At 41.9% G+C, this 23,431-nt stretch overlaps 1 protein-coding gene across 1 annotated transcript in view; it reads left to right on the forward strand.

Moving 5' to 3' along the window:
- The first annotated feature begins 634 nt into the window (after positions 1–634).
- asic1a (acid-sensing (proton-gated) ion channel 1a) overlaps positions 635–23,431 on the forward strand; it is a 36,561-nt gene continuing 13,764 nt past the window's right edge. Inside the window, exons 1-2 of the mRNA XM_076267069.1 lie at positions 635–1,028; positions 17,086–17,281. Coding sequence (XP_076123184.1) covers positions 649–1,028; positions 17,086–17,281 — 576 coding nt within the window. The 5' untranslated portion in view covers positions 635–648. The remainder of the gene's footprint in view (positions 1,029–17,085; positions 17,282–23,431) is intronic.

Here is a 23,431-nt window from a genome sequence, read left to right on the forward strand (position 1 = left end):
CACGCACACAGTCTTGTCGATTCATCAGCACGCGAGGCACCTAGCTCCACTCGTCACGATTTTAACGCTGGTCGCCTGATGCCTATGCCTGTTTGAGCACGACGAAGACACACCTGCCAGTGTTTCGCTTTACTGTGCACTTATTTTTGTGGAATTAAATTCGTTTTCATTGCGTTGAATTGCCATAGGATAGGAAACTATAGGCTGGACTTGCATTTTAAGAATGTGGACAATTAGCTCTTTATATTTTCACCTTTTATTTTTTACTTAAAATTATTTAAATTGTCTGACGAGCAGCTGGATTGTTAAAGCTCCAGTCGTATGTGAGGTCGTGGGTGTGTGTTGTCAACCCATACGCTCGAACAAAAAATTGCAGAGCTCACTATACAACAGCCGCTTGAGGACATCCATCGTGATCACAGTTATATGAACTCACGCGCGCACTGCCTGGTGCTGCAAGTCTAATAATATGTGTTTTGTCTTCTATAGGCTACAACTCACACGGAGGAATCGTCTGGTCATTCGATTTCCACACCCGAAGCGTGCTGATGTCAGTGCATGACACCATCGGAGCGGCAGAGAGGCTTCCTATCGCTCGGCCCTGAGGGATATAGAGACAGGGGCGTCTGTGTTCTCTAAACCTTCTGAATGAAGACGATTGCTATAATGGACTTGAAAGTTGAGCCAGGAGAGATGGACTGCGATCAACCACCTCCAATTGAGGTTTTCGCGAATACTTCAACATTGCACGGCATCTCGCACATCTTTTCCTACGACCGGATCAGCATCAGACGCTGCCTGTGGCTGCTATTTTTTCTGAGCTCGCTGACGCTTCTACTGTATGTGTGCACAGACAGGATTCAGTTCTACTTGGAGTATCCGCACGTTACCAAACTGGATGAAATCACGACACCTGTGATGGTGTTCCCCGCTGTCACGTTCTGCAACCTGAACTCTTTTCGCTTTAGTAAAGTCACTCGCAATGACCTGTACCACGCGGGGGAACTGCTTGCACTGCTTGGTCCCAGGTGCGTAAGTATAATGTATTCTCTGTTTTTTTCTTTCTTTGTCTGTCTGTTTGTTTGTTTCCCCATATCTCTCTCTCTCTCTCTCTCTCTCTCTCTCTCTCTCTCTCTCTCTATCTCTCTCTTACTCACACACACACACACGAATTCTTCATTTCATCATCCAAAACATTAGGCTACCAAACATTCCTCGTTAGTTGATGTCTACGTCTGAATTGTTACTGAATGTTTTGTTACTGTGGCTCAAATATTATGCTCCCTCCCCAAATATTTCTCACACACACTTCACTTCCTTCCCTCTCCATTAACATGGCACACACACAATCGCTACTCTGCCACATCTCTACTCAACCACTTCAGTTTGTCAAAAATTCAAACATGCACATCCTCTCCTCACACCTCTTACAACTCTTGTCTGTTGCTCATCTTTGATCACATACTAGGCTCTGCACGGGCTAAAGAAAGTGCTCAACTTGGTTATTGCTGAGACTGATTAGAAAATGTTACATCTAGGCTGTAAAAACTCAGCTTGTCTCAGAGTTTGGTCATACTGTGATTTGACATATAACTGGTGAACATGAGTCATCCCTATTGAAGATACAGACAGGATTGCATCCACCTTAGTTGCATACATGTACCCTATATGAAATTATGTGAATGTATCTAGTCGATCCTGTTCGGAAGACATAACAGCAAAAGTATATGGAGCAAAATCCTGGTCACTCTAATTATGACTGCTGCTAGCACAGCGCGGTCATACAAGTTTTGTTTGTTTAGTTTAAAAAATTGTAGAAGAAAAAAGCAGGAGACATTGAAAAGGGCTAAGCCCGAAACGTTTGTTTTCCAGTTTTTTGTCTGTAGACTCGTTGAAAAACCTCGGCTCTCAAATACAAATTTGTATTAGATTCAAGCCCTTGAGTGCGCCTCTGCTTTTTTCTTCTACTGTACTCAACCTTTGGAGTTCACGCACCAGGCAAAACATCACAAAGTTAAGGCGCAGACGCCGATTCGCCATTGTTCCTTTAGTTTAAAAAAAAAAGATTTTTGGTCGATGATTCTCAAGACACATTGCTGGGGAACATGAGACTTGGTGGGCGTGTAGCCCTCAGCCTGGCAGACCCCAGACAAAGCTTTGGCAAATTTGAATTTGCTCTGCAGGTCTGTCTGGCAAAGAGGCCATTCACTCCCATTTTCAATGTTCCTAAAACCCGGGCACCAATCACAACTGTTGAGGCGGGCTTAACATGATGACATGACAGCAGTTTTTGAAAAGTCGTTTGTGTGTTTGTTTTTTCTCGTTGCTCTGCATGTGTCATCTCCTTCATTGCTCTGATTGGTTTTAGGTCTATCCAATTGCGCCCAGAGGCATTTTGGTTGGTGTCCGTTGGTTACGCCCCTTGGAAATGGGAGGTGAATGAACCTTGACCAGACCCATTCTCAATTTCATTTGAGATAAGGTCTGGTGCTAACCAGGCTATGTAGCCCCACTAGGTTGATATGGAATAGAAGTCTAATGGTCCCTGGGGGCCACCCCGTCTCTGCACTGGCTCCCCGAAAGCCAGAGAGAGGAAAGCTGTTTTCAAGGAATAACTCGCCACCATTGCACCCTAGATTATGAAATGTTTGTGGTATGTTGGTCTCAAGGAGGTGCATCAACTACTGAAAGACCCAAAAATCAGGTGCTTCAATCGCTAACCTCTTTTGACAAGACGACAAGAAACACATTCACCCAGATGCACACATACACACAAGTATACAAGCACACACACACACACACACACACACAAATACACACAGATGCACAGACACACACACAAACACTGGTATAGTAAAAATGTAGACATTCCGCTGTAAAGCAGTTTACAAGTAGTCATCATTTAAACATACAACATCATTCATTTTCTTCGGATAGCATATGCAGTACCATGCGAAGGTCATATGTACCGCCATGCGGTATATCTAGGTGATAAGCAGAGCCAGGGGCTATTCCAGTCATAGACTACCCTCTGTGGCTCTTCTCTCTGCAAAGGCCGCTAAAGTTGGCGTGTTTAAACAACCAACAAGGACAGGTGGTCCCAGACACTCAGCGCCTCCCCGGGTGCACATCAGTGCCAGGCGTTTTTTGGCCGTCTTCAAGGCTCTCTCATAATTTTCTGCATGAGAGGAAGTGGAGCACAGCAGAGGGTTGTAAGAGGACAACACCAGCAGAAACATGGGGCAGAAATAGAACTGGGCTGTTACTTCTCAGTAGCCTAACTCAGACTAACTCGACAGCTGTTGGGAGCTTTAACCAGACTCAAGATGTTATATTGAGGTCCTAAAAAAAAACTTGTCGTTTTATCATTAAGACACAGTGAAATGATAGCTGAAATACCAAGGGGATTTTGCCATAGAGAGTTGGAATTATCTACACCACAATGTATCGTGGATTCAAAAAGCAGTCAGAATAGTGCAGTTTGGTCAATAGTTATAGACTTGGATTGATATGGTTTAATTTTTAGTTTGGTCATAAATGTATACACAACACATATTGTAAAAGACAAGTGGACTTTGTGGTGTCACAGTCTTTTTTTGCTCCAAGATTTCTCACACACACTTTACTTCCTTCCCTCTCCATTAACATGGCACACACACAATCGCTACTCATCTTTGATCACATACTAGGCTCTGCACGGGCTAAAGAAAGTGCTCAACTTGGTTATTGCTGAGACTGATTAGAAAATGTTACATCTAGGCTGTAAAAACTCAGCTTGTCTCAGAGTTTGGTCACACTGCACCTGGATTTGAGCAGTTTCTATTTCTCGAACTGTTTGACCCTCTGGAACTGAGAACAGGATGTGTGTGTCTGTGAATGCAATGTAGAGATCACCCTTCATCTGAAGTCTGTGGCTCAATGCCGTTCAAGTGATTTGCTATGCTCTCTGTTGGCTTTATATGTTCCAAGGCTGGTGCTGAGTAAAGCGGTGAGCTCTTGCCCCTATGTTCTTATAATATCATAGTCACACTGAAGTTATTTTAAAGGTATATAGCTTTATGTAGCTCAGATGAAGCAGACATTGGCACTGTGCACCTGCAAATTCAGTCTGCCATTCTGGAAAAATTTTGTCTGAACTCAGTTCAAAAATATACTCAACCTTCATGCTGTTTTCGAAAACACACAAAGAGAACAGCGAGATGCAATTTACTGAATTCAACAGAAAACTATGTTGGATTCGAATCACAGGCAGCACCTGCACAGCACTTAAAATGGAATAGTGTTCAAGACATTTACTGTGTCGGTCACGACAGTGAAGATGCAAGATCAAAGCAACCTCTCATGTCTCTCATTCATCCTGTTTCCCGGGATTATGACGTGCGTAGTATTCTAAGGCAACATAGTCCAATCTACATCATGTTTGTCACCGTCATGGTTCAGCTTTTTAGAATAGAATAGAAGTCTTTATTGTCCACTACTGTGGAAATTCGTCTTTGGCCCCACAAACATGTAACACACAAAAGCAAGACTACACAGCAGGTACAACATAATGCAAACACACACACAAAGACTATACAGCAGATACTGTACAACATATAGCAGCACAAACAAGACGTCAAAGCAGGTACAACATATAGCACACACAAGCAAGTCTACACAGCAGGATATGGAGACATGGAAATGTGCAAAAGGGGTTGATGTCAATAAAAGCAGTAAATAATATAAGTTAATCAGTTAATCATAAAACTCATAGATTATATTGATTTAGCAAAATAATAGATGATGGTATAAAAGATTTCTTAAAAATGTTTCTGCTTGATGTAGGTACTTCTTCCTGAAGGGAGTCTTTCAAAAGTGTGATGTAGTGGATGTAAACGATCCTGAACTATCTGTAGGGCTTTCCTCTTAGTGTGTGTTGTGCCTCTGGGGGTTCAGTATGATTTTACTGGCCATATTTATAACTTTTGTGAGGTTAGTTTTGGATGTGATCAAAGTAGGCCCTCTCCAGATCCCTATTTCCCCTGACCATTAAACCGACCATTGCCATATCATCGGCATATTTAAGTAGGCTGAAATGACTCTTTACGTTATCTTGTAACTTATCATGCAGCACCACTGGTTGTGTTTCACATGTCTCTACATTCAAAGATTACTGTCTCACTTAAATAACTTTTTCTTAATCTCTTATGTAGTTGAGTGGTGCACATTAAATAGTATACAATGAGAGCATTGCTTTTTGTTGAAGTATGATGTTGGATATTCCATTTACACCCTAACTGGCTATTATTCTCTTTCCCAATGCTAGAAATGTAATACGTTATATAAAATCAAATAAGCATCCAGTTGCACAACTATGTTTTGTAAGTGAGCATCAACAGATTAATTTATGGAGCTTTCTGTCTGAAGTCTGAACCTTTTATGTGCATTCCATGTGAGTGCACAAATTATTTTGACCGCCGCTAGCGAAGCTAGCGAAGCGGTCATATAGGGATTGTCAAAGTTTTTTTTTTTTTTTTTTTTTTTTTTTTTTTTCCCGTCATCTACTTCCTGAAATTTTGGTCAACGATACCTGGGGCACCGAAACACCGGGGCACATGAAATTTGGTGGGTATGTAGCCCCACTAGACTTTTACGGAAAAATTTCGTTTGGTCCCCGGGGGCCACTCCCCCTCCGCGCTGGGCCCCCCGAAACCCAAAAAATGCAGTTTTTCCTAAATAACTACCTGAACCGTGGCACCGAGGATGAAGAAATTTTTATGGTATGTTGGTCTCAAGGGCCCACATCAACTTAGCCCATAATCACTCATTTGTGATTTGCACCCCCCCGGTAAAAAATGAAAATGCAATATAATTCTGCTTTAATCGCCCCTCTCTTCAGTAAAGACGTTCAGAACTGCACCAAATTTTATGTGTATGATTAACCTGACATTCTCTGGGGGTATGCCAAGTTTCGTAGAATTTCATCCATGGGGGGGTCTAAAAAATTAAGTTATGTGTACATTTAGTGACTCTACACTCATTGGCCTGTAGATGGTGGTGCACACATATACACATGCACACACACACACAGGCACCCACATACTATCGGTATTAGAACGGCTGATACATAATTACAAATTCAGTAGGATTAAAAGAAAGCCAAAATAAATATTCATCATCATCATCATGGCTGCATTTCCAGTATTGGCGATAAGTAGTCGTTTGTCCACTAGATGGCGCATCGTTGCAGTGAGACGTAATTTTGTTGGAAGTTAATCTAAAGTGGGTTAGAAAGACACTATGCTTCCTATAAGGACAAGACTGTAGGCTACAGTAGTTTACCGCAGAGAACGTCTAAGGTTAGGATGATTTCTGCATGAAATGTAATTCCCATTTCCTCTTGAAGCCGAAAAAAATCTGAGAATGTTTATCGGACATGCTTGTTTTTTACTGCAGGTAGGCTACGTTAATCCTATCAATAGCAGAACGTAGGTAAAATAATGTTACCGTTAGCATGGTTGAGTGATGGAGGCCAATTTGATTATTGATGTATTTGTAGAAAACCATAAATGCGTTTATAGGCTACCAAGCAAATCGATAACAGCACTAAGTGTATCTTTCGACTGTCATCTCATTTGCTTATGACCATAACCTAGGCTACTAACAGGAGCTAAGTGAGTTAGCCACAACACGTTCGCTACGTGATGGTTTTTTAATGGAAAATATATAGGCCTAGGCTACCTGAAAGATAACCTGTCTATGATCCCGTGATGATCTACATCTCCATTTAAACCAGATGTTTTAGAGCGCACGTTGAGATGTATTCAGGGCAGGGCTGTACCTACACATATTTGTTGCACGTGCTACAAAAATCATTCTTTGCGATGGATGATTTAATACCAACGTTACACCGGTCAGATACAGTTTTGCCTATGGCTATTCCGTGAGACTGAGGCGCTTTTTGTTTGTTCGAAGTGCGTGTTTAGGGTGTGAGAGGGGAGTCGATGTGCTTTGATTCCAGCTTGGTAGTTGTAGTCTATGCGATTAAAAAACACGTGTGTGTGAAGTATCCAAACAATGATAACGCTTTCATTATGGCTGCTTTAGCCACAGACCTTGAGTTACTGTACAGTGGGTTGGGTTCCATTTAGAAGTGTCCACTTCATTCGCCCTTTCCGTGATTCACAGCTACGTGAAATGTATTACTACTGATATGCAAAACTATTAACTTTTCGCCAAGAGGTGGCAGCTTGATACTGTAAGGTGTAAGCCATTGGTTCCAACGGATATTTTATTTGGGTCGCCAGCATAGCCTGGTGACAATTTGTGTTGTGTAATAGGCCTAGCATAGGGCCTACCTTATATAGCTTATAGTTTGTTAACAGTCACGGTTTTGTCATGCAATGTCTATGCATTTTTGCATTTAGAATAGCTCTAAAACCGGGGGGCGAACACGTCGCAGGGGGGGCGCCAGTGCGTGGATATCTCAATCGCAAAATTAAACAATATTTCTATCGGGTGCCTACCATGGACTAGGCTGGGTGAAAATCAAAAGATTGCGTCAAAAGATTGAGCTTAACCATGGACCTCATGGTTGCAAAATGCAAGGGAACATGAATCAGCATATTATTTGCACAAACAATAACGGAGAGTAGCTCTTCAACTTTGCCCGTTAAAATGTGTATGAACAGTCTCGCAACGCATTTCATGAAGGCCCTTTTGGACATGTCAGTTATTTGCACCACTGGGTAAAACGGCATTTTGTTTTAGACTACTGGTATTTAATTTGTGCATTGACAATAAAGCTGAATATAATTTGAACTAGATGACTAAACCTATGCATATGTAGAAGAAGAAACATTCACAAAAATCCATGACATGACCTCTCTTCTTGATAGCTGTTGAAAACTGCATGGAACTGACAGGGATTGTTTTAGTTTAATAATAAATAAATAAATACATTATGCTGCTACCTTCTGCTTTTCCCAAATACAATGTAGCCTACAGGTGTACCTTTCATCAGTCCAGTTGCAATGGATGGACTATGATGAACTGCCCTACTTGTGATTGTTTAGAGATTTTAAAGGTTTTATAACAATGTTACAGATTTTTTGGCCCAGAAACAAATCTATTCACCTTTGCAGCGCCAGTAGGCTACTTTGTGTGCGGAATGTGTGCAAACACACATTCCAAACAAGCATACACAAAAGTTTCAAGAGTGGGGGATGGAGTAGAAGATGGAGACAAATTCATTAATATGATTTATTTTCGCGGAATGGATGTGCAGGACTGAGCGGCGGTCATATTTTGTACCGCTACGCGGTACATCTAGTTTTACATTATTAGTACAAAATAATCTCCACAGGATTATCTCCTGGACAACTATAGAAAACCTTTCAGCAAAGTTCAGCTTTAGTGTTTTATTGGAAAAAAGGAGACATTGGTTCATTTGTACATTGTAACATAATAGAACAAAATGTTCAGAGGTTTGCATGACTGGCTAGTCATTTTCTCCTCAGTTGTTGCAGTAGTGTAGAAAACCATGAGTCTTGGCTACTCTGATAACAGAGGATGCGTCTGATTCATGCAGTAACCATTAATCATTCAAATCCCGTGGAAAAGCACTGTGATTGGGTTGCATTTGATGAATGCTTTATGGCGCAATTATTTCTAACTTCATGGATGACTCGGTTGATTTGAAATGCAAATACATCTCACTGACTATGTAACTGTTGGTGGCCATGTCTTCACGAAAAGCCTTTTTTAAAATCTGCCATGCATGATTAAATTAATTTGTACTATTTGAGTGTTATACACAGTAAGGTTGTGGGTGGGTGTATATCTGGGCAGTCGGATAGTCGTAAAATCCTGTTTTGTGTGTGTGTGTGTGTATGTCTGTGTGTATGTCTGTGTGTGTGCATGTATGTATGTATGTGTGAGAGAGAGAGAGAGATGAAAAGAGAGGGAGAAAGAGAGACAGAGTGAGAGTGTGTTTGTATGTAACTGCACTGATGTGCAGTGAAATGGCAGCGGGATGCTTAGAGCAAAATCTCCTCTGTGTGTGTGTGTGTGTATATATGTCTCTGTGTGTGTTTGTGTGTGTGTGTGTGGCCTCTTACCCAACACAGATTGTGAGGCCATGAGACTCCAGAAGACAGAATGTGCCCTGGAGGTCACACACACACACACACACTTGCTCATGCCCTTGTCATTTAATGTCCTCTGGAACTGCCTGCTGTGTGTGACGTGACTCTGCATGAGTCTCTCCTCCATCCTCTTCCGACTGAGTGTACCGCTCCCCAACGCCTACTCACCCGAGCATTATCAGGGGCTCTTCAATCCCTTTTCGCTGGTCCCCCGTGGGTGTTTAGATTGGTGTGTCAGGGAGCGAGCACAGACCGATGCCACTGACCTGACCTCATGTATCATCAAAACTTGGAGCACCTGAAGCTGCAAGTGAAGGGTCAAATGGATCTCAGGCAGTCAGTGCACAACAAGGCATAGGGTGAAACGATTTCTGCATGGTGAGGCTGGTGGAAACACGACACAAGAATGGTGTTGATGCCTTTATTCGGGGATCAAACTGACCAGCGGCAGGTGGCAGGTTTCCTATTGTTCTCTATGGTACGGCAGCGGAACGGTGGCAGCGCTGGCGTAACAACAGGCTGAACGTTGAACTTGGTTCAACTTTCAAAGCGCAAGGCAAGCGCATTTAAATGTCAGTTTAGGTTTGTGTTTGTGTTGAGAGAACTTATGGTAACACTTTACTTGACAGTATCGACATAAGAGTGACATGACACTGTCATGACACATGAACCCTAACCATAACCTCTAACCCTAACCCTAACCCAGCAACACCCCCGCCGGATTACAAGCAGTTCAAAACACTTTTCAAAAATACCCAGACCCTCACAGACCGGACACCATCCTCCTGCAACTTTTAGAAATCTGTCTCACTCACAATGATTTTAACTTTGACAATAAACTTTACCTACAAGTACACGGGACTGCCATGGGTCAACGCTTTGCACCTTCCTACGCCAACATCTACATGAGTGAGTGGGAGCAGGCCGCCCTAGCCAAGTGCCCCCTTCAACCCACTTTTTATTTTCGGTTTTTGGATGACATCATTGGAGCTTGGCCACACCCCCTACAGGATTTCAACACTTTTTTAGACACCTTAAACTCACATCACCCATCCATCTCACTTAAGGACACTATTGACCCTCACCAGATTAATTTTCTAGACACCACCATCTTTTTCACCCCCGTTTCACCTACACATAAAACTTTTAGTTCCAAAGTTTATTTTAAACCCACAGACACTCATTCACTTTTGCACAAGCACAGTAACCACCCCAAACACACGTTTAGATCCATAGTTAAATCACAAATAATCCGCTTTCATCGCATCTGCTCCTTCCCCACAGACCTTCACCATGCCATACAACAACTCTTTAAAGCCCTCCGTAAGAGGCACTTTTCTAAACATTTCCTCCGCCACATTAAGCACTTGACTCTGGCCGGCCTTGCTCCCACTCACTCATACACCCCAAACACTTGCCCATCACTCACTCCCACACCAGACCTTCCTCTTAACCCCAACCCAGACCCAGATCCTAATCCCAACCCTTTTCCTAACCTTAACCCCAACCCCAACCCTTTTCCTAACCCTAACCCCAACCCCAACCCTCTTCCTAACCCTAACCCCAACCCTCTTCCTAACCCCAACCCTGACCCACCCCATCTCCTGCCCCTTATTGGCACCTACTCACACGGCATACAACACCTTCACCACACACTGAAACAACACTATACTGAATTCCAAACAACACACCCCACCTTCCAACACCACACACTCATCTCCGCATATAGACGCAATAAAAACCTCAAGGACCTCCTCATACGCACCACCTTCACCCGGCACTTACAACCCCCACCCCCTAAAGAAAACCTACATTTCACCCCTCACTTATTACGATCACTAATATCCATAGTCACTGTTCTGCACCCACTAACCCATTAAATGTAGACACTCCCAATTTAGTTTATGTTATCACCTGCACTCACTGTCACATGTTATACATCGGGGAAACTGGACATACACTACGCATACGCCTCAAACAACATCTGCACAACATACACAAAAATACACTCAACACTATCTCGTCATACATTTCCAGACACACACCATCACACATTTGAGGGTCTGTGGCCTTGAAGGGAACCCAGGCTGGACAATTTTACAGAGAAAAAGAGCAGAGAGATTGTGGATTTTAAAACTTCAAACACTACACCCACAAGGTCTTAATGAAAAATTAAATTAAAGTTTTAAACCACTCTGTGTCTTTTTTACAGCTCCTCTCTTTTATCTTCTTTTTAACTTGTATTTTATTCTTTTTTATTTTATTTTATTTGACTTTTAGATGGGATTAGTGGGGCGGGGACAACTGGCCAGTGCATAATGGTCAAAACAACCACTCACCAAAACAAACTTTTAATTCTAATTTCCTAACCCTAACTCCAACCCTAAACCTAACCCTAATCTTAACCTTAACTTGTTATGACAAAATCCGAATTACACTTAATGACAGAAGCGTTATGTCATAAAGGTTTATGACTTGTTTATGACAAGTTCATGACAGTGTCATGTCACTCTTATGTCGATACTGTCAAGTAAAGTGTAACCGAACTGAGTATGGTCTGAGCGTTGCGTTACACTCGCTGCTGCCGCTTGCCGCTGGCTAATGTGATCCCCGCCTTAGTGTGTTCATAGCCCCCCAGATCCATCTACTAGCCAAGAAGCACTCAGTGGTTCAGTAGACACTTCAGACTGTGACATGAAGGCAGGGCCGGAGTGGGGCCACTTTTCAGCCCGGGAGTTTCAGGCCCAAGACCGGCCCACTTTTTTAGTGGTGGTGGAAATTGGATAAATAAGGCAACATTTCAGCTCTTACTATCCTGTAGTTTTTATTATAGGCTAATATTCCACTATTCCACAAGGATAGGTTAACAAAAACAGGAAGGAAGAAATAAAGCATTTGAAATGTATCCCACAATTCCACTAAGAGGCATATTGAACTACTGTATTGTTTACATGTTATTTTCTGCATGGGTCAGCTATCATGTTGTTGTTTGGTGATTTGCTCCTTTACTACATCCACTTCTGAGCAAACAAGCCATATAGGTTGATCTTTCTTCCATAAAATAACTAATTCATATGGTTAACTCCATTATCCTTTCTACTTGTCCCTATAGTCATAGTTAATTTCGGGCTCATCATTTTCAGCGGGGGACTGGCTGATCTGCTGCTCAGGCTACTTTTGTTTTTAGGCCTATACACAGATCAAGCTTGAGTTTTGTTATCAATATTTGCATAATATTTGCAAAGTCTATGAATAGCCATATTGGATGATACCAAAATGCTAATATTTTAACTAATTTAATATGTTACTTGCGAATAGGTTGACAACGCTACAACGACAACGTCCAGTAGGTTATTAGCCCAATTACGCCGTTATAATCATGGCTATCTCTCTTTACCAGTTGCCACTTATGTCTGTCCTCTTCAAAAAAATTGGAAGCATGGCACATTTGGCAGCATTTCCCTCCAATACTTTTCGTCTTTTTTACCTGGCCTTTTCAGTCCCTCATGGCATCTTTCTACCATCCATCCTCGCTTATCACTACGGTAGGGCCGACCCGGCTAGTATCTGAGAAAACTTTTTAGGAAATGGACCCAACCAATTAACTCTTCTTGGGAGGGGAGAACAACCCATGCAGAGGCTGCGGTGTTAGGCATAGAATGCGAACGTGTGCAGCCAACTTTAAGAGAAGATAGATTAACGTGACAAATGACAATATTTTTCCCTCGACCGGCCCAAAAGTGAAGCGGCCCACCGGGAATTCTCCCGATTCTCCCGATTACCCACTCCGGGCCTGCATGAAGGTCTGGATCTGTAGTCAGGTCCCAGTGCCTCTTCCCATTGGGAGTCCATCAGATGGGGCAGGGAACAATGTTGGTGCATTTCAAGGAACCATATGGTCTCCTTTCCTGTTCAAGCCCTACACAAATGCCTGTTATGATGGGGAGTGTCTAGGTCACGTGACAAGGGACAGTAGAGCCTGCCAGCTTGCGTGATGTCTTTAGCTTTTGGTTCATTAAAAAGCCCACCTGCACAGACTTTCACTTACATTCACGTTTAAAAAGCACAACTAAGAATAGCTGTGTATTTGCATTTCTTTGTTTTTGATTGGGGTCCAATGTGAGCTTGAATGACCACATGTTGTTGACTCTTCTTTGAAGTTCCTCATACTGTCAATTTATGTATGTGGGTTGCTTCAATTGGATGGATGTAACTAAGGGATGCAGACTGATTCAGAAGTCTTTCTCGCCACTGCAATGTTTTGGTGGCTGTTGTAGGTGGTCTCTGTGATTGGTTTCCATTGTTTGATTGGATAATGAATGATTCGCTATAGTTTCTAAATGGTATTGCTGATGCACTTGTAAATTCATGTGACAGAATTGACTGAAGCAGGCTGCCAGATGCAGTAGGAAGCATGTGGGTGTTTTTACCCATCTGACAGGCATCCTCTCCTCCCTACCCCACTCTGTCTTTCACTCTCAGCTCTAAAATATCACCATGTTACAAGATTACAGATTACACAGGTTTATGTGTGTGTGTGTGTGTGTGTGTGTGTGTGTGTGTGTGTGTGTGTGTCTGTCTGTGCGCCTGCAAATGTATGCAGTCCCTTAACCCATTTACTCCTAAAATGCCTGCTAAAAACGCCTATGGAATCCTATGGCATTCTAGACTAAATAACCTTATTTCCTGAGGGTTTTCTAAAAACATACTAAAAATTGTCAACGTCTACCAAAATTTTATATCTAAGCCTCACTGTAGCACCTAGAAACATGAAATAAAAAGCATGCTGCGCTACGCAGCATCCAGCGGGAGGGTCAATGTTGCGCTACGCAGCATCCAGCGGGAGGGTCAATGTTGCGTCATGCAGCATCCAGCGCGAATGGGTTAAGAGTGCTGTTGGTGGGCTCTCCAGTCCTTTTAAATAGCTAAAGCTTCAGTTTAATTACAGCCCTTTTGAAATCTCTAGTTGAACGATCTGTGGGAAAAGAGTTATGGCGTTGGGGCTTAGGGAACTCCTCAAACGAATATGCTATGAGGAGGCTTGTGGAATTAGCATTAAAACGTCTCTAGCCAAAAAGAAACAACATCTCAAGCACTACTGATTTGAAGGGGAGATGAACAAATGCTTGTTCAGATGAAATGAGATTATTGCAATGATCACAGTCATACCAGAGGTATTCTGATGCGGTCATCAAGAAGCAGAGCTAGACTCATAGCACGGAGAAGATGGAACATTTGATGGGAATGGCTGATTATGTCATTATAAAATGAACAACTGTGAAATAACGGATACATATCCAATCCTGTCCAATCCTATGCAGAAACGCAATTGGTCACTTGAAGCCCTTTTGTTAGTCGAGTCAAACTTTTATAGCTCAGGCTTCACTTTACTGCAGCATTGTTCATCATACATTTCAGAACTGTCATGATCCACAACTGCACTATGGATGCCTGTGGGAATGAATTAGTGCCAATCATACACTGTAAATAAGGTGCCAATGCATTCATAGTTGTCAGTTGTGTTCACGTTACAGCACCAAGGACAGCACCTGACATGCTTGTTTTAAAAGGTTGATGAGCAAGACTTGAACAACAGGAGGCAATTAATTAATTAATTTATTTATTTATTTAATTAGCTGTCCCGATCTTGGCATTTTAATCTTCCACATTTGTATTCTCTCTACATTTCACCGCATTGCTAGAATTAAAAACACATTAGTAAACGAATGTTACCTGCAGTTGTTTTTTAGCTCTTAATTTGAGTATAGGGACAACCACCAAGCCAGCAAGATAGCTAGCTACAGTAGACTGAATACCAACACTTTTTCCACAAATTTCTTTGTAATTTCCAGAGAAGACAAATTAGTAATTCAAGTGAAATGTCTTTATTTTTTATGTTAGCTAGCTAGATATAGGCTAATAAGAAAATGTTCACAATGTTGTACTTGCTCAGATAGTCAGCTACTTTTCATCACACCTGAGGCTCCTTCACATCTTTTTCAAACCTAGAGGCCCAGATACCCTCCACCATGTAAAGCCATATAGAAAAGCAAAAAAAATGTGGTTCATTTAGTCCTATAGATTTTTAGCATTGCTCTTTTTGTTTTACCTTCTTGAGTGACCAATGATTTTGGTGATGCTGGACTTTCCTCATGTCATGGTTGGTGTAAGGGTTTTGTCCTGTCTTGGTTTTGTTGTCCTGTCTTGGTTTTGTTTCCCTGTCTAGTGTTGTATTCCATCATGTCTGCTCCTCATGTTACTTTCCTGTTACCGTTTTACTTATATGTCCTGTTCAATGTGTTCCTTTGTTTATCCCTGCCATGCTGTTCTGTTAATTATCTCTGCCCCTCACCTGTGCCTAGTTTTGTTCCCTGATTATTGTTTTATTGTCTTCACCTGTGCCTTGTTTTCCAGTGTATTTAAGCCCTCATGTTCCCTCTGTGCCTTGTCAGTCTTTGTTTCTGTGTTTGTCCATGCTATGTTGTTGCCCTTGTTTTTCAGCCCTTGTTTTGCTAAGTAAAAGCTCTTTAAATTCTAAAGTTCCTGGTGTTGTCATGCATTTGGGTCCTCCAACTGAAGCAATCTGTGACAGTTGGCTTCATGTGGACATCTTGCTATTACAGCTCTTAGCTTGGGAGTATTTTAATCTATTCTGTCATCTTTGTTATATTTGTTATGACAGTTCTTAAAGGGTCACAGTGGAAGTATACTTTTATTATTCTGTTTAAGAACGATTGTAACTATGTTTTATTGCAATCAGTTGTATACAGTGCTGTGGACATGTCTCCATAATTCAAATGTCCAAGTCAGATTCAGTTAACCATGTAAGAACTATGCTATATACTGGCTATCATGCAGGAGACAGAAAATGTGTGGTTTCAATTGCTGGCTGCCACCGTTGTGTCCTAGTAACTCTGTTGTTAGCCCCATATGCATAGACTCTACGAGATGTTATTGTAATTCAGTGTTATCGCAAGATGTATCTCAGCAGCTAAATATTATTGTAATATCTGATGTCTCAATTCTGAGGTCGCAATTAACACAAATTATTTTTACAATGCATCCAAAACAAGACAAACTCCAATGCACTTTCTTTTTAAATAGTTAAAAAGCCTTTATTTTCATGGCTTGGTCATTGTAAACCTTTATAAAATGATGACACGTTTCAGCCCCAAGCCTTCATCTGGGATTCAAACTAGTTTTTGACTGGGCTTTTTAACTATTTAAAAAAAGAGTGCTTTGTAGTTTTCCTTGCTTTGGATATATAGTGTTTTCTCATTCACAGAGCACCTCAAATATACAGTTTTTGAGTCCAGGAAGCACTCTTTTTCAAACAAAATATTTTAAGCAATGGCTTGGAAAAAACTTGCTTTTCATCTTCATCTAACTCTGCTGTTAGCCCCGTATGCTAGACACTAATTCTCTGCGAGATGTTTGTGGCTTGGCCTTTTCATATTTAATGTACCAGAAGGACCTTTGGTTCTTAACTCAATATGAAGTGTGTGTGAATAAGTGCTAAAGTGAATATTACAGACATTACAGATTAATGAGGACATCTGTATTCACACACAGCTCTTTCCACACTGGAGTATTCCGTGGTTCATCTCACACAGGGGTTAACTCGCCTCCTCACTCCCCTTTAATAATTCACACATGCATATTTAATGCCTTGAAGACTCTGTTCTGACAGCTGTCATTTTGCCGTCCATCCCCAAGATATGTGTTCTTGATTCTGTTCTAGAGGGTCCAAGTCATGCTGTGAGAAGGGTTTATGGAAGACTTTTATTTTGAACTAAAATATTGAAGACACACACTCACTGGCTGGTCTGATTACACCCACTGAAAGATGGTACACTTTAAATCACATAGAAACCTGGGGCAGGAAATTAAATGTCATTACATCTGACATTGCAGGACTTGGGTTGAGTCTGATCCCCTCTAATTCTTTTTAATCCATCAGGTATGAAATCCGGGACCAACACTTGGTGGATGAAAGTGTCCTTGAGGCTCTCAAGGTCAAAGCTGATTTCCACAACTTCAAGCCACGGCCATTTAACATGCGAGAGTTTTACGACAGGACAGGTCACGACATTAACAACATGTTGCTGTCTTGTCGTTTTCGTGGGGCTCCATGCCGGCCAGAGGACTTCAAAGTGGTGAGTGCTGATGCCAGAAAGCTTCTTAGAGATATTGAACTTGAATCTCTAATCCAACAGGGCATATCTTAAGAAATTATACACCATCTGACAAGACAATTTTATAACTTCCTATGAACATTTTAGAAACATTAATGGATTTTGTTGATGTATTTTGACATTATATTTGATGATGTCCTAAACAGTGTTCTTACCTGTTTCCTAGAGAAAAACTATAATATACTGTAGGAGGCTAGCCTATAGCCTGGACAAATAGTGGATATACCAGATATGTTTATTTCTACTTTATATAATCATGTATTATCATATTTAACTTGAAGATGTTAAAACTGCCTTCAAAATCAAAATGATAAAATGGTAAAATACTCCATAATGCCACTTGTGCCGTTTCAGAACTGAGGTTGCAATGTCACTTTAAGAGGGGTTTGTTTGCTTGGTGACATTCAGCTGCAGACAGATACTTCCCTTAAGGAATATGTTGCTCTTGCTCAGGAGTATTTCTACATTGGAGGCATGTCTGTCTGAGTCAGTTCTTCCCTGAAATGCGCTCCTTAGCTCCATGGAGAGTTTTCTCATTCAAACAAGACATTTAATATTAACTGTTTATTGCTTTATGTTCAAAATGAGGTACATGTACACTGTAGGCCTACAATACTTACAATCTGTTCACCATTTTGCGACTAAATTATTGGCTTAATGGGTTTGTTGGAGGTATGATCACATGTCACCTACTCTGCCTAAAGACATAATTTAGCAAAGCTTTCTTTTTCAACAGCTGGAGTTGTATATTTTAGGTATGAGGAATTGACCTTATGCTATCACAGCTGGAGACAGATATTGTTTTCTATTTCTGTAACGCCAAGTGAATGTGGGGGCATCTGTGTCTACAGGCACTCAGGTCGTTGAGTCTCCATGGAGATCATCTCAGAGGGAGGTCCACTATGAGGACATCTACTCTGTGCTGCTCTGGGACATAGTCTGTCCCTGCCAGAGAGGTTGTCATCTGCGTTCGTGTTGATATGGTGGAGCCATCCATAAGAAACATTAGTTAGCTACTGACTAAACCAAGGCTTGGCCACGATAATTATTTGACATTTTAAGAGGATAATGAAAATGACAATGTTCTGCCAATATTCTGAAAGACACGATGAATCTAAGATTTAATCATTAATAGTTCAACCATTGCACACTGACTTTAGTTGTGTTAGCTCCTATATATGTTTATATTTGCATACTAGCCTGGACATGGAAAGCATGAAATATTGCCTACCTGTTACACCATCTTCGTGATTGTTCTGCAAAGACATAAGCAAATATTCTTGACTAGTTTCCATGGCTACAGTGTGCAAATGAAAAAAATAAATCAGTGACTTAAACTGACTTTATGGATATAAACTGTGCAACCAGACATTGCACCAATCCAGCATACAGAGAATCAATCAGTGTTAAAGCAGAGATTTTGTTTCAGCTCACTGGACTGATCAATAGATGAACATCCCTTCTACAACTTGCCATAGATTGGAATAGAGCGCTTTGATCCACCCCGGGACAGTCGTGCCTTCATCAAACTGTAATGAAGACATGACATGGAGTCACCTCTGGCTCCTTGACGCTTCACCAAAACAGCAATCACTTAGTGCTCTGGGGTGCTCTGTGAGGAGATCTTTTCAGGGTATCGATATGATTAATATAGGCTAATAAGCAGATATTGTAATTGCTCATATAGCCTGTTCAATCAGGTAACAACTTTCAACGGTCTTTCAAAAGGAGGCTCTTGAAAATGACAGTCGTGGAGTTTATGGATAGACATTTTTTTATGCCAAGCACAACTTGGCAAGGTTATAAAAAGAGACAAATATCCATCACAAGGACGGATGCCCTCTGTCTCTGCTTTCAGCATCAGATTGTGTAGTGATAGTGGAGGTTATCAGAGGGCTGCGCTAGAGACTGGAGCTTGTATCAGACAGTAGAAGTGTAAGAGATCATCAGTCCACCAGAATGGCTGCTGCAAGTGCTTGCTTTGTGCTCGGCCTGGTTCGGTGTCTCTTCAAGGAGGCTCGCTTTTGTGTGCAAAGAAAGGGCTCTTTGATCTGTGTGTGTGTGGAGCCCTCCCTACCCTGACTGCTAATGAGGGCTTCCTGCGCTCTGCTGCTGCTGCTGTTGCTGTGCGTGCGTGTGTGTGTGTGTGGGTGTGTGTGTGGGTGTGCGGAGTGCTTTCAGACACGCTCGTGAGCCCCCATCAACCCCCCCCCCCATTCAAATCAAATCTGCTCTGTTTGCTCGGCGTGCATGCCATTAGGCGCTGCTGTGACAGCACGCAGTTCGCCATGATCCCCTTCCGCTCTCGCTGCTTCCATGTCGTCTCACCTCTACATCTCTCTCTGCCGTGTCGGTCTCCCCCCGCTCCTCTCCGCTCCTCCCTCATCTGCTGCGTCAACACCCCCTTCGTTTTCACGCTCATCTCCCTCTTCTCAACCCCCCACATTCCTGCCCTCTCTTTTTTCCATCTCGGCTCTCTTGATCAAGTCTAGAGGGTGCTGAGTGATGGGACTCAGGTGGTACGCTGCCAGACACACACACGCACACGCACACACATGGCACACAGACACACACAGCACACACACACATGGCACACAGACACACACACACTCACATGGCACACAGACACACACACACACACACACACACATACACACACAGCACACACACATGGCACACACACACACAGCACACACACACGGCACACACACACACACACACACAGCACACACACACACACACACACTCACACACACACAGACACACACGGCACACGGCACATGGACACACACACACGGACACACACACACACACACACACACACACACACACAAACACACACACACACAAATACCTCATAAACAAACCAAGCATGAGGAGGGTGATTGCTGAGCTGGCCAGGGCCTATAAAACACTTACTCAGATCTTTATGTGATTAACTGCCCACGGTGTGTCTGTCATCAATCAGTACAGCTGTCTTAGGAAGAAATGATTAATAGAGGTTGGGAGGAGGGATGATGACTTGTGTGAGAGGGTGCAATCTCATTTATAAACCATTTAGAGGTGATTTCTGAAATGAAACACGAACAGTATGTTTGGGTGAACTGAGACATTACACCAGCATTATATTCTTCTGATGGTGCTAAGCAATCTCCTCAATCATTTAAACCATTGTGCATCGCTCCGATTAACACATCTCCTCTGTTGAAGTCGCTTACTTATGCATGAAACAGTAAGGACCGCAAGAGCAATCGGACTAGAAGCTTCAACATGAAGCTACAGTACGTAATGATGTAACACACGGTTGTTCTGTTCCCAACTGAAAAGCTCTATTAGGTTTTTACTTTCCACTAAGCCTTTTCAGTTCACTAGGTTTTGAGTTAAAATGTGCATAGGAGCTTTTTTAATATTTTGAATGGCTTATGCAGTCATAGAATGAATGAAGTTTAATAGGTAATGTGGAGATTTGTCTATATGTTCTACTTATTCACTCATATCCTCAGGAGTATAGTATACCCTCTGGGATTTTGCTGGGCATAATTTATATATGTAGACACACACACACACACACACACACACACACACATATATATACACAGACACATGCACGCACATGCACACGCACGTGCACATGCACACACACACACACATACATGCTTGTTTCAAATTGAACTGAAAGTCTTCCTCATGAGGCTCATCCTTTATAGCGTTTCAAAATGCTTTTGGAGGGGCTCTGAAGGACACTTTCTATTAATCCAGTGTTACCTCATTCAGAGAGCACCTGTGCCAGATGAGGCTCCAGGCACTTCTCTCTGGGCTTTGCTTCACCAGGAGGCCCATGATGCAATACCGCTATTCAATTTGAATTCTACTTACATAACGGTAGTGCCAATAACAAACTGAAATTATATGAAGGCATTTTACAGAGCCCAGAGCCTATACCCCCATATGATCATGAACTAAGGCAAAGATGTCAAAGATAAATCTTCCTTGTAACCTTGAGCAGAAGTCCGCTGTGAAGGGGGGACTCATGTGCTTGGGGCTGGTTGGGTGCAGAGATTGAACAGGACAGAATGAGGAGAGAAGAGAATCAAAAGCATACAGTGAAATTCAAAACATGGATTTAGATGAAACATTTTAGCATTCATTTAGCAGACACTTTTATCCAGACAGAGCGACTTATATGTGATTCGATCTGGAAAAACCCTTTACATGGTGCAATGTTACCAACTTATGATTCTGATGCCATCCTGGCAACATCCAAGATTTTGGGAGGATTGTATCCAGGATTCTGCTAGGGGACAGTGTCTAGAATGTTGCCTTGGATGGTATCAGAATCTTGTGAAAGTTTGGTGAAATTTCACCAGAGAGGGTTGAAAGAAACAATCAAGGATTTTTGAGTGCACCATGTGAAGGGTTTTCCTAGATTGCATCACATTAAGTAATTTCCTGTGTATTAGCCGCATTGTGTATAAACCGTGGGACAGTGTTTTATGCAAGTTAAAAAAACAAAACCATATTGATACCATATTAACTGCCCCCGTGTATTTTGCAAAATTAATGTATGAACCTCGGCTAATAGTTGGGAAATTATGATGGAAAAACGATGGAAGCCGGGAATTGAACCCAAAATTTGTCTGGCTGCCGCATGCTAGCCCAGCTTAACAACTACACTACCACGCCTGAACTGATGTAATCAGCTGAGAAAATTAACTTAAATTGGTACATCAAACTCTTACCAAATATTATCAGTAAACATATCTGTCTTGAAAATGATGGTTTTAAATGCAGTTGTTTAGTCAATTCCAAATAAAATACATATCCGTTTGTCGTTTAACACTGACGCAGTCGGTGCAGCCATTGGTTGTGTTCAACAGCACTGCTAACCATACTCCTCTGTCTCTCAACATTTAAAGCCCACCCCATGCCGGATAAGCTGTTGTGATTGGTTCCTGGGTTTTTGATGATTCAGAAATGGATCCAAATGGGAATGTAGAGCAAATTCATATGTGCTCACTGACTCATCTGGGTTCACCCAAGGTAGTGGCATTTACTATATACAATCCTTCATATATATATATATAATGTTCAAGATGGCTAATGGTTACAAATGGAGAGTGCTAGCATCTAGCATCCACAGTATTGATAGAAGTAAAATACAGAGTGAGAAGAGTGGGTATACAGAATGTTCGTTATGCTATTACTAACTAGATGTACCGCAGAGCGGTACAAAATATGACCGCCGCCCAGTCCAGCACATTTTTTCCACAAAAATAAATCACGCTGAAAGGCCTATATGATTCTAACTGTCTCACTAAATTGCATTAGCCACACTCAATTCTCACTGGTATCTGCTAGACAACAAGTACCAAAACATAATTAGTTCATAGATTCCACATGTAAAATTCATTTTATAAAACCCCACCCCCATCTTGCCTGTTCATAATTCTGAGAAATTCTTGAATTGTGTGCATGTGTGCGTGTACACGTTTATGTTTATGTGTGTGGGTGTGTGTGTGTGTGTGTGTGTGTGTGTGCGTGCTTGTGTGTTTGCCTGCGTATGTGTGTTTGTGCATATGCATGCATGCATACATATGTCTACTGTGTGAGTATGTGTCATACGTATGATTACTGTGAATGTATGTGTGTGCGTGTGTATCTGCTTATGCACATGTGTGCACATGGAATGGGTTAACATGACCCCTGGAGGCAAACATACGGAAAAAATTGGTCATCCTAGGCCCTACAGTTCTCAAGATATTCACAGAAAACTGTGTCTGCCCTACCCTCCTTTCGGGGGGTCCAGTACAGCGGGGGGGCTACAGATCAAAACGAAAAACGATGGTTCCATGCTATCCATGTGGGGTTACATGCCCACCAAGTTTCGTGTACCCCGGTCTTTCAGTGTCCCGGGAATCCTTGTTGGTGCACGGTCACTAAATGTACACATAAATTATTTTATTGTAAGGCCCCCCATGAACGAAAGTTCACAAAACTTGGCATGCATTCGGAGGGTGTCATAATGATCGATCCTACACTTTCAATTTCGTGCAGTTTTGACCATGTCAGCCAGAGATATTGTGATGAAAACACCTAATTTTTTGCTTTTTA

The sequence above is a fragment of the Alosa pseudoharengus genome, unplaced genomic scaffold, assembly GCF_046254945.1.
Source record: "Alosa pseudoharengus isolate Yale_2024_CS ecotype anadromous, Long Island Sound unplaced genomic scaffold, YU_APseudo_1.1 YU_APseudo_1.1_scf_4, whole genome shotgun sequence".
NCBI classification, from domain to species: domain Eukaryota; kingdom Metazoa; phylum Chordata; class Actinopteri; order Clupeiformes; family Clupeidae; genus Alosa; species Alosa pseudoharengus.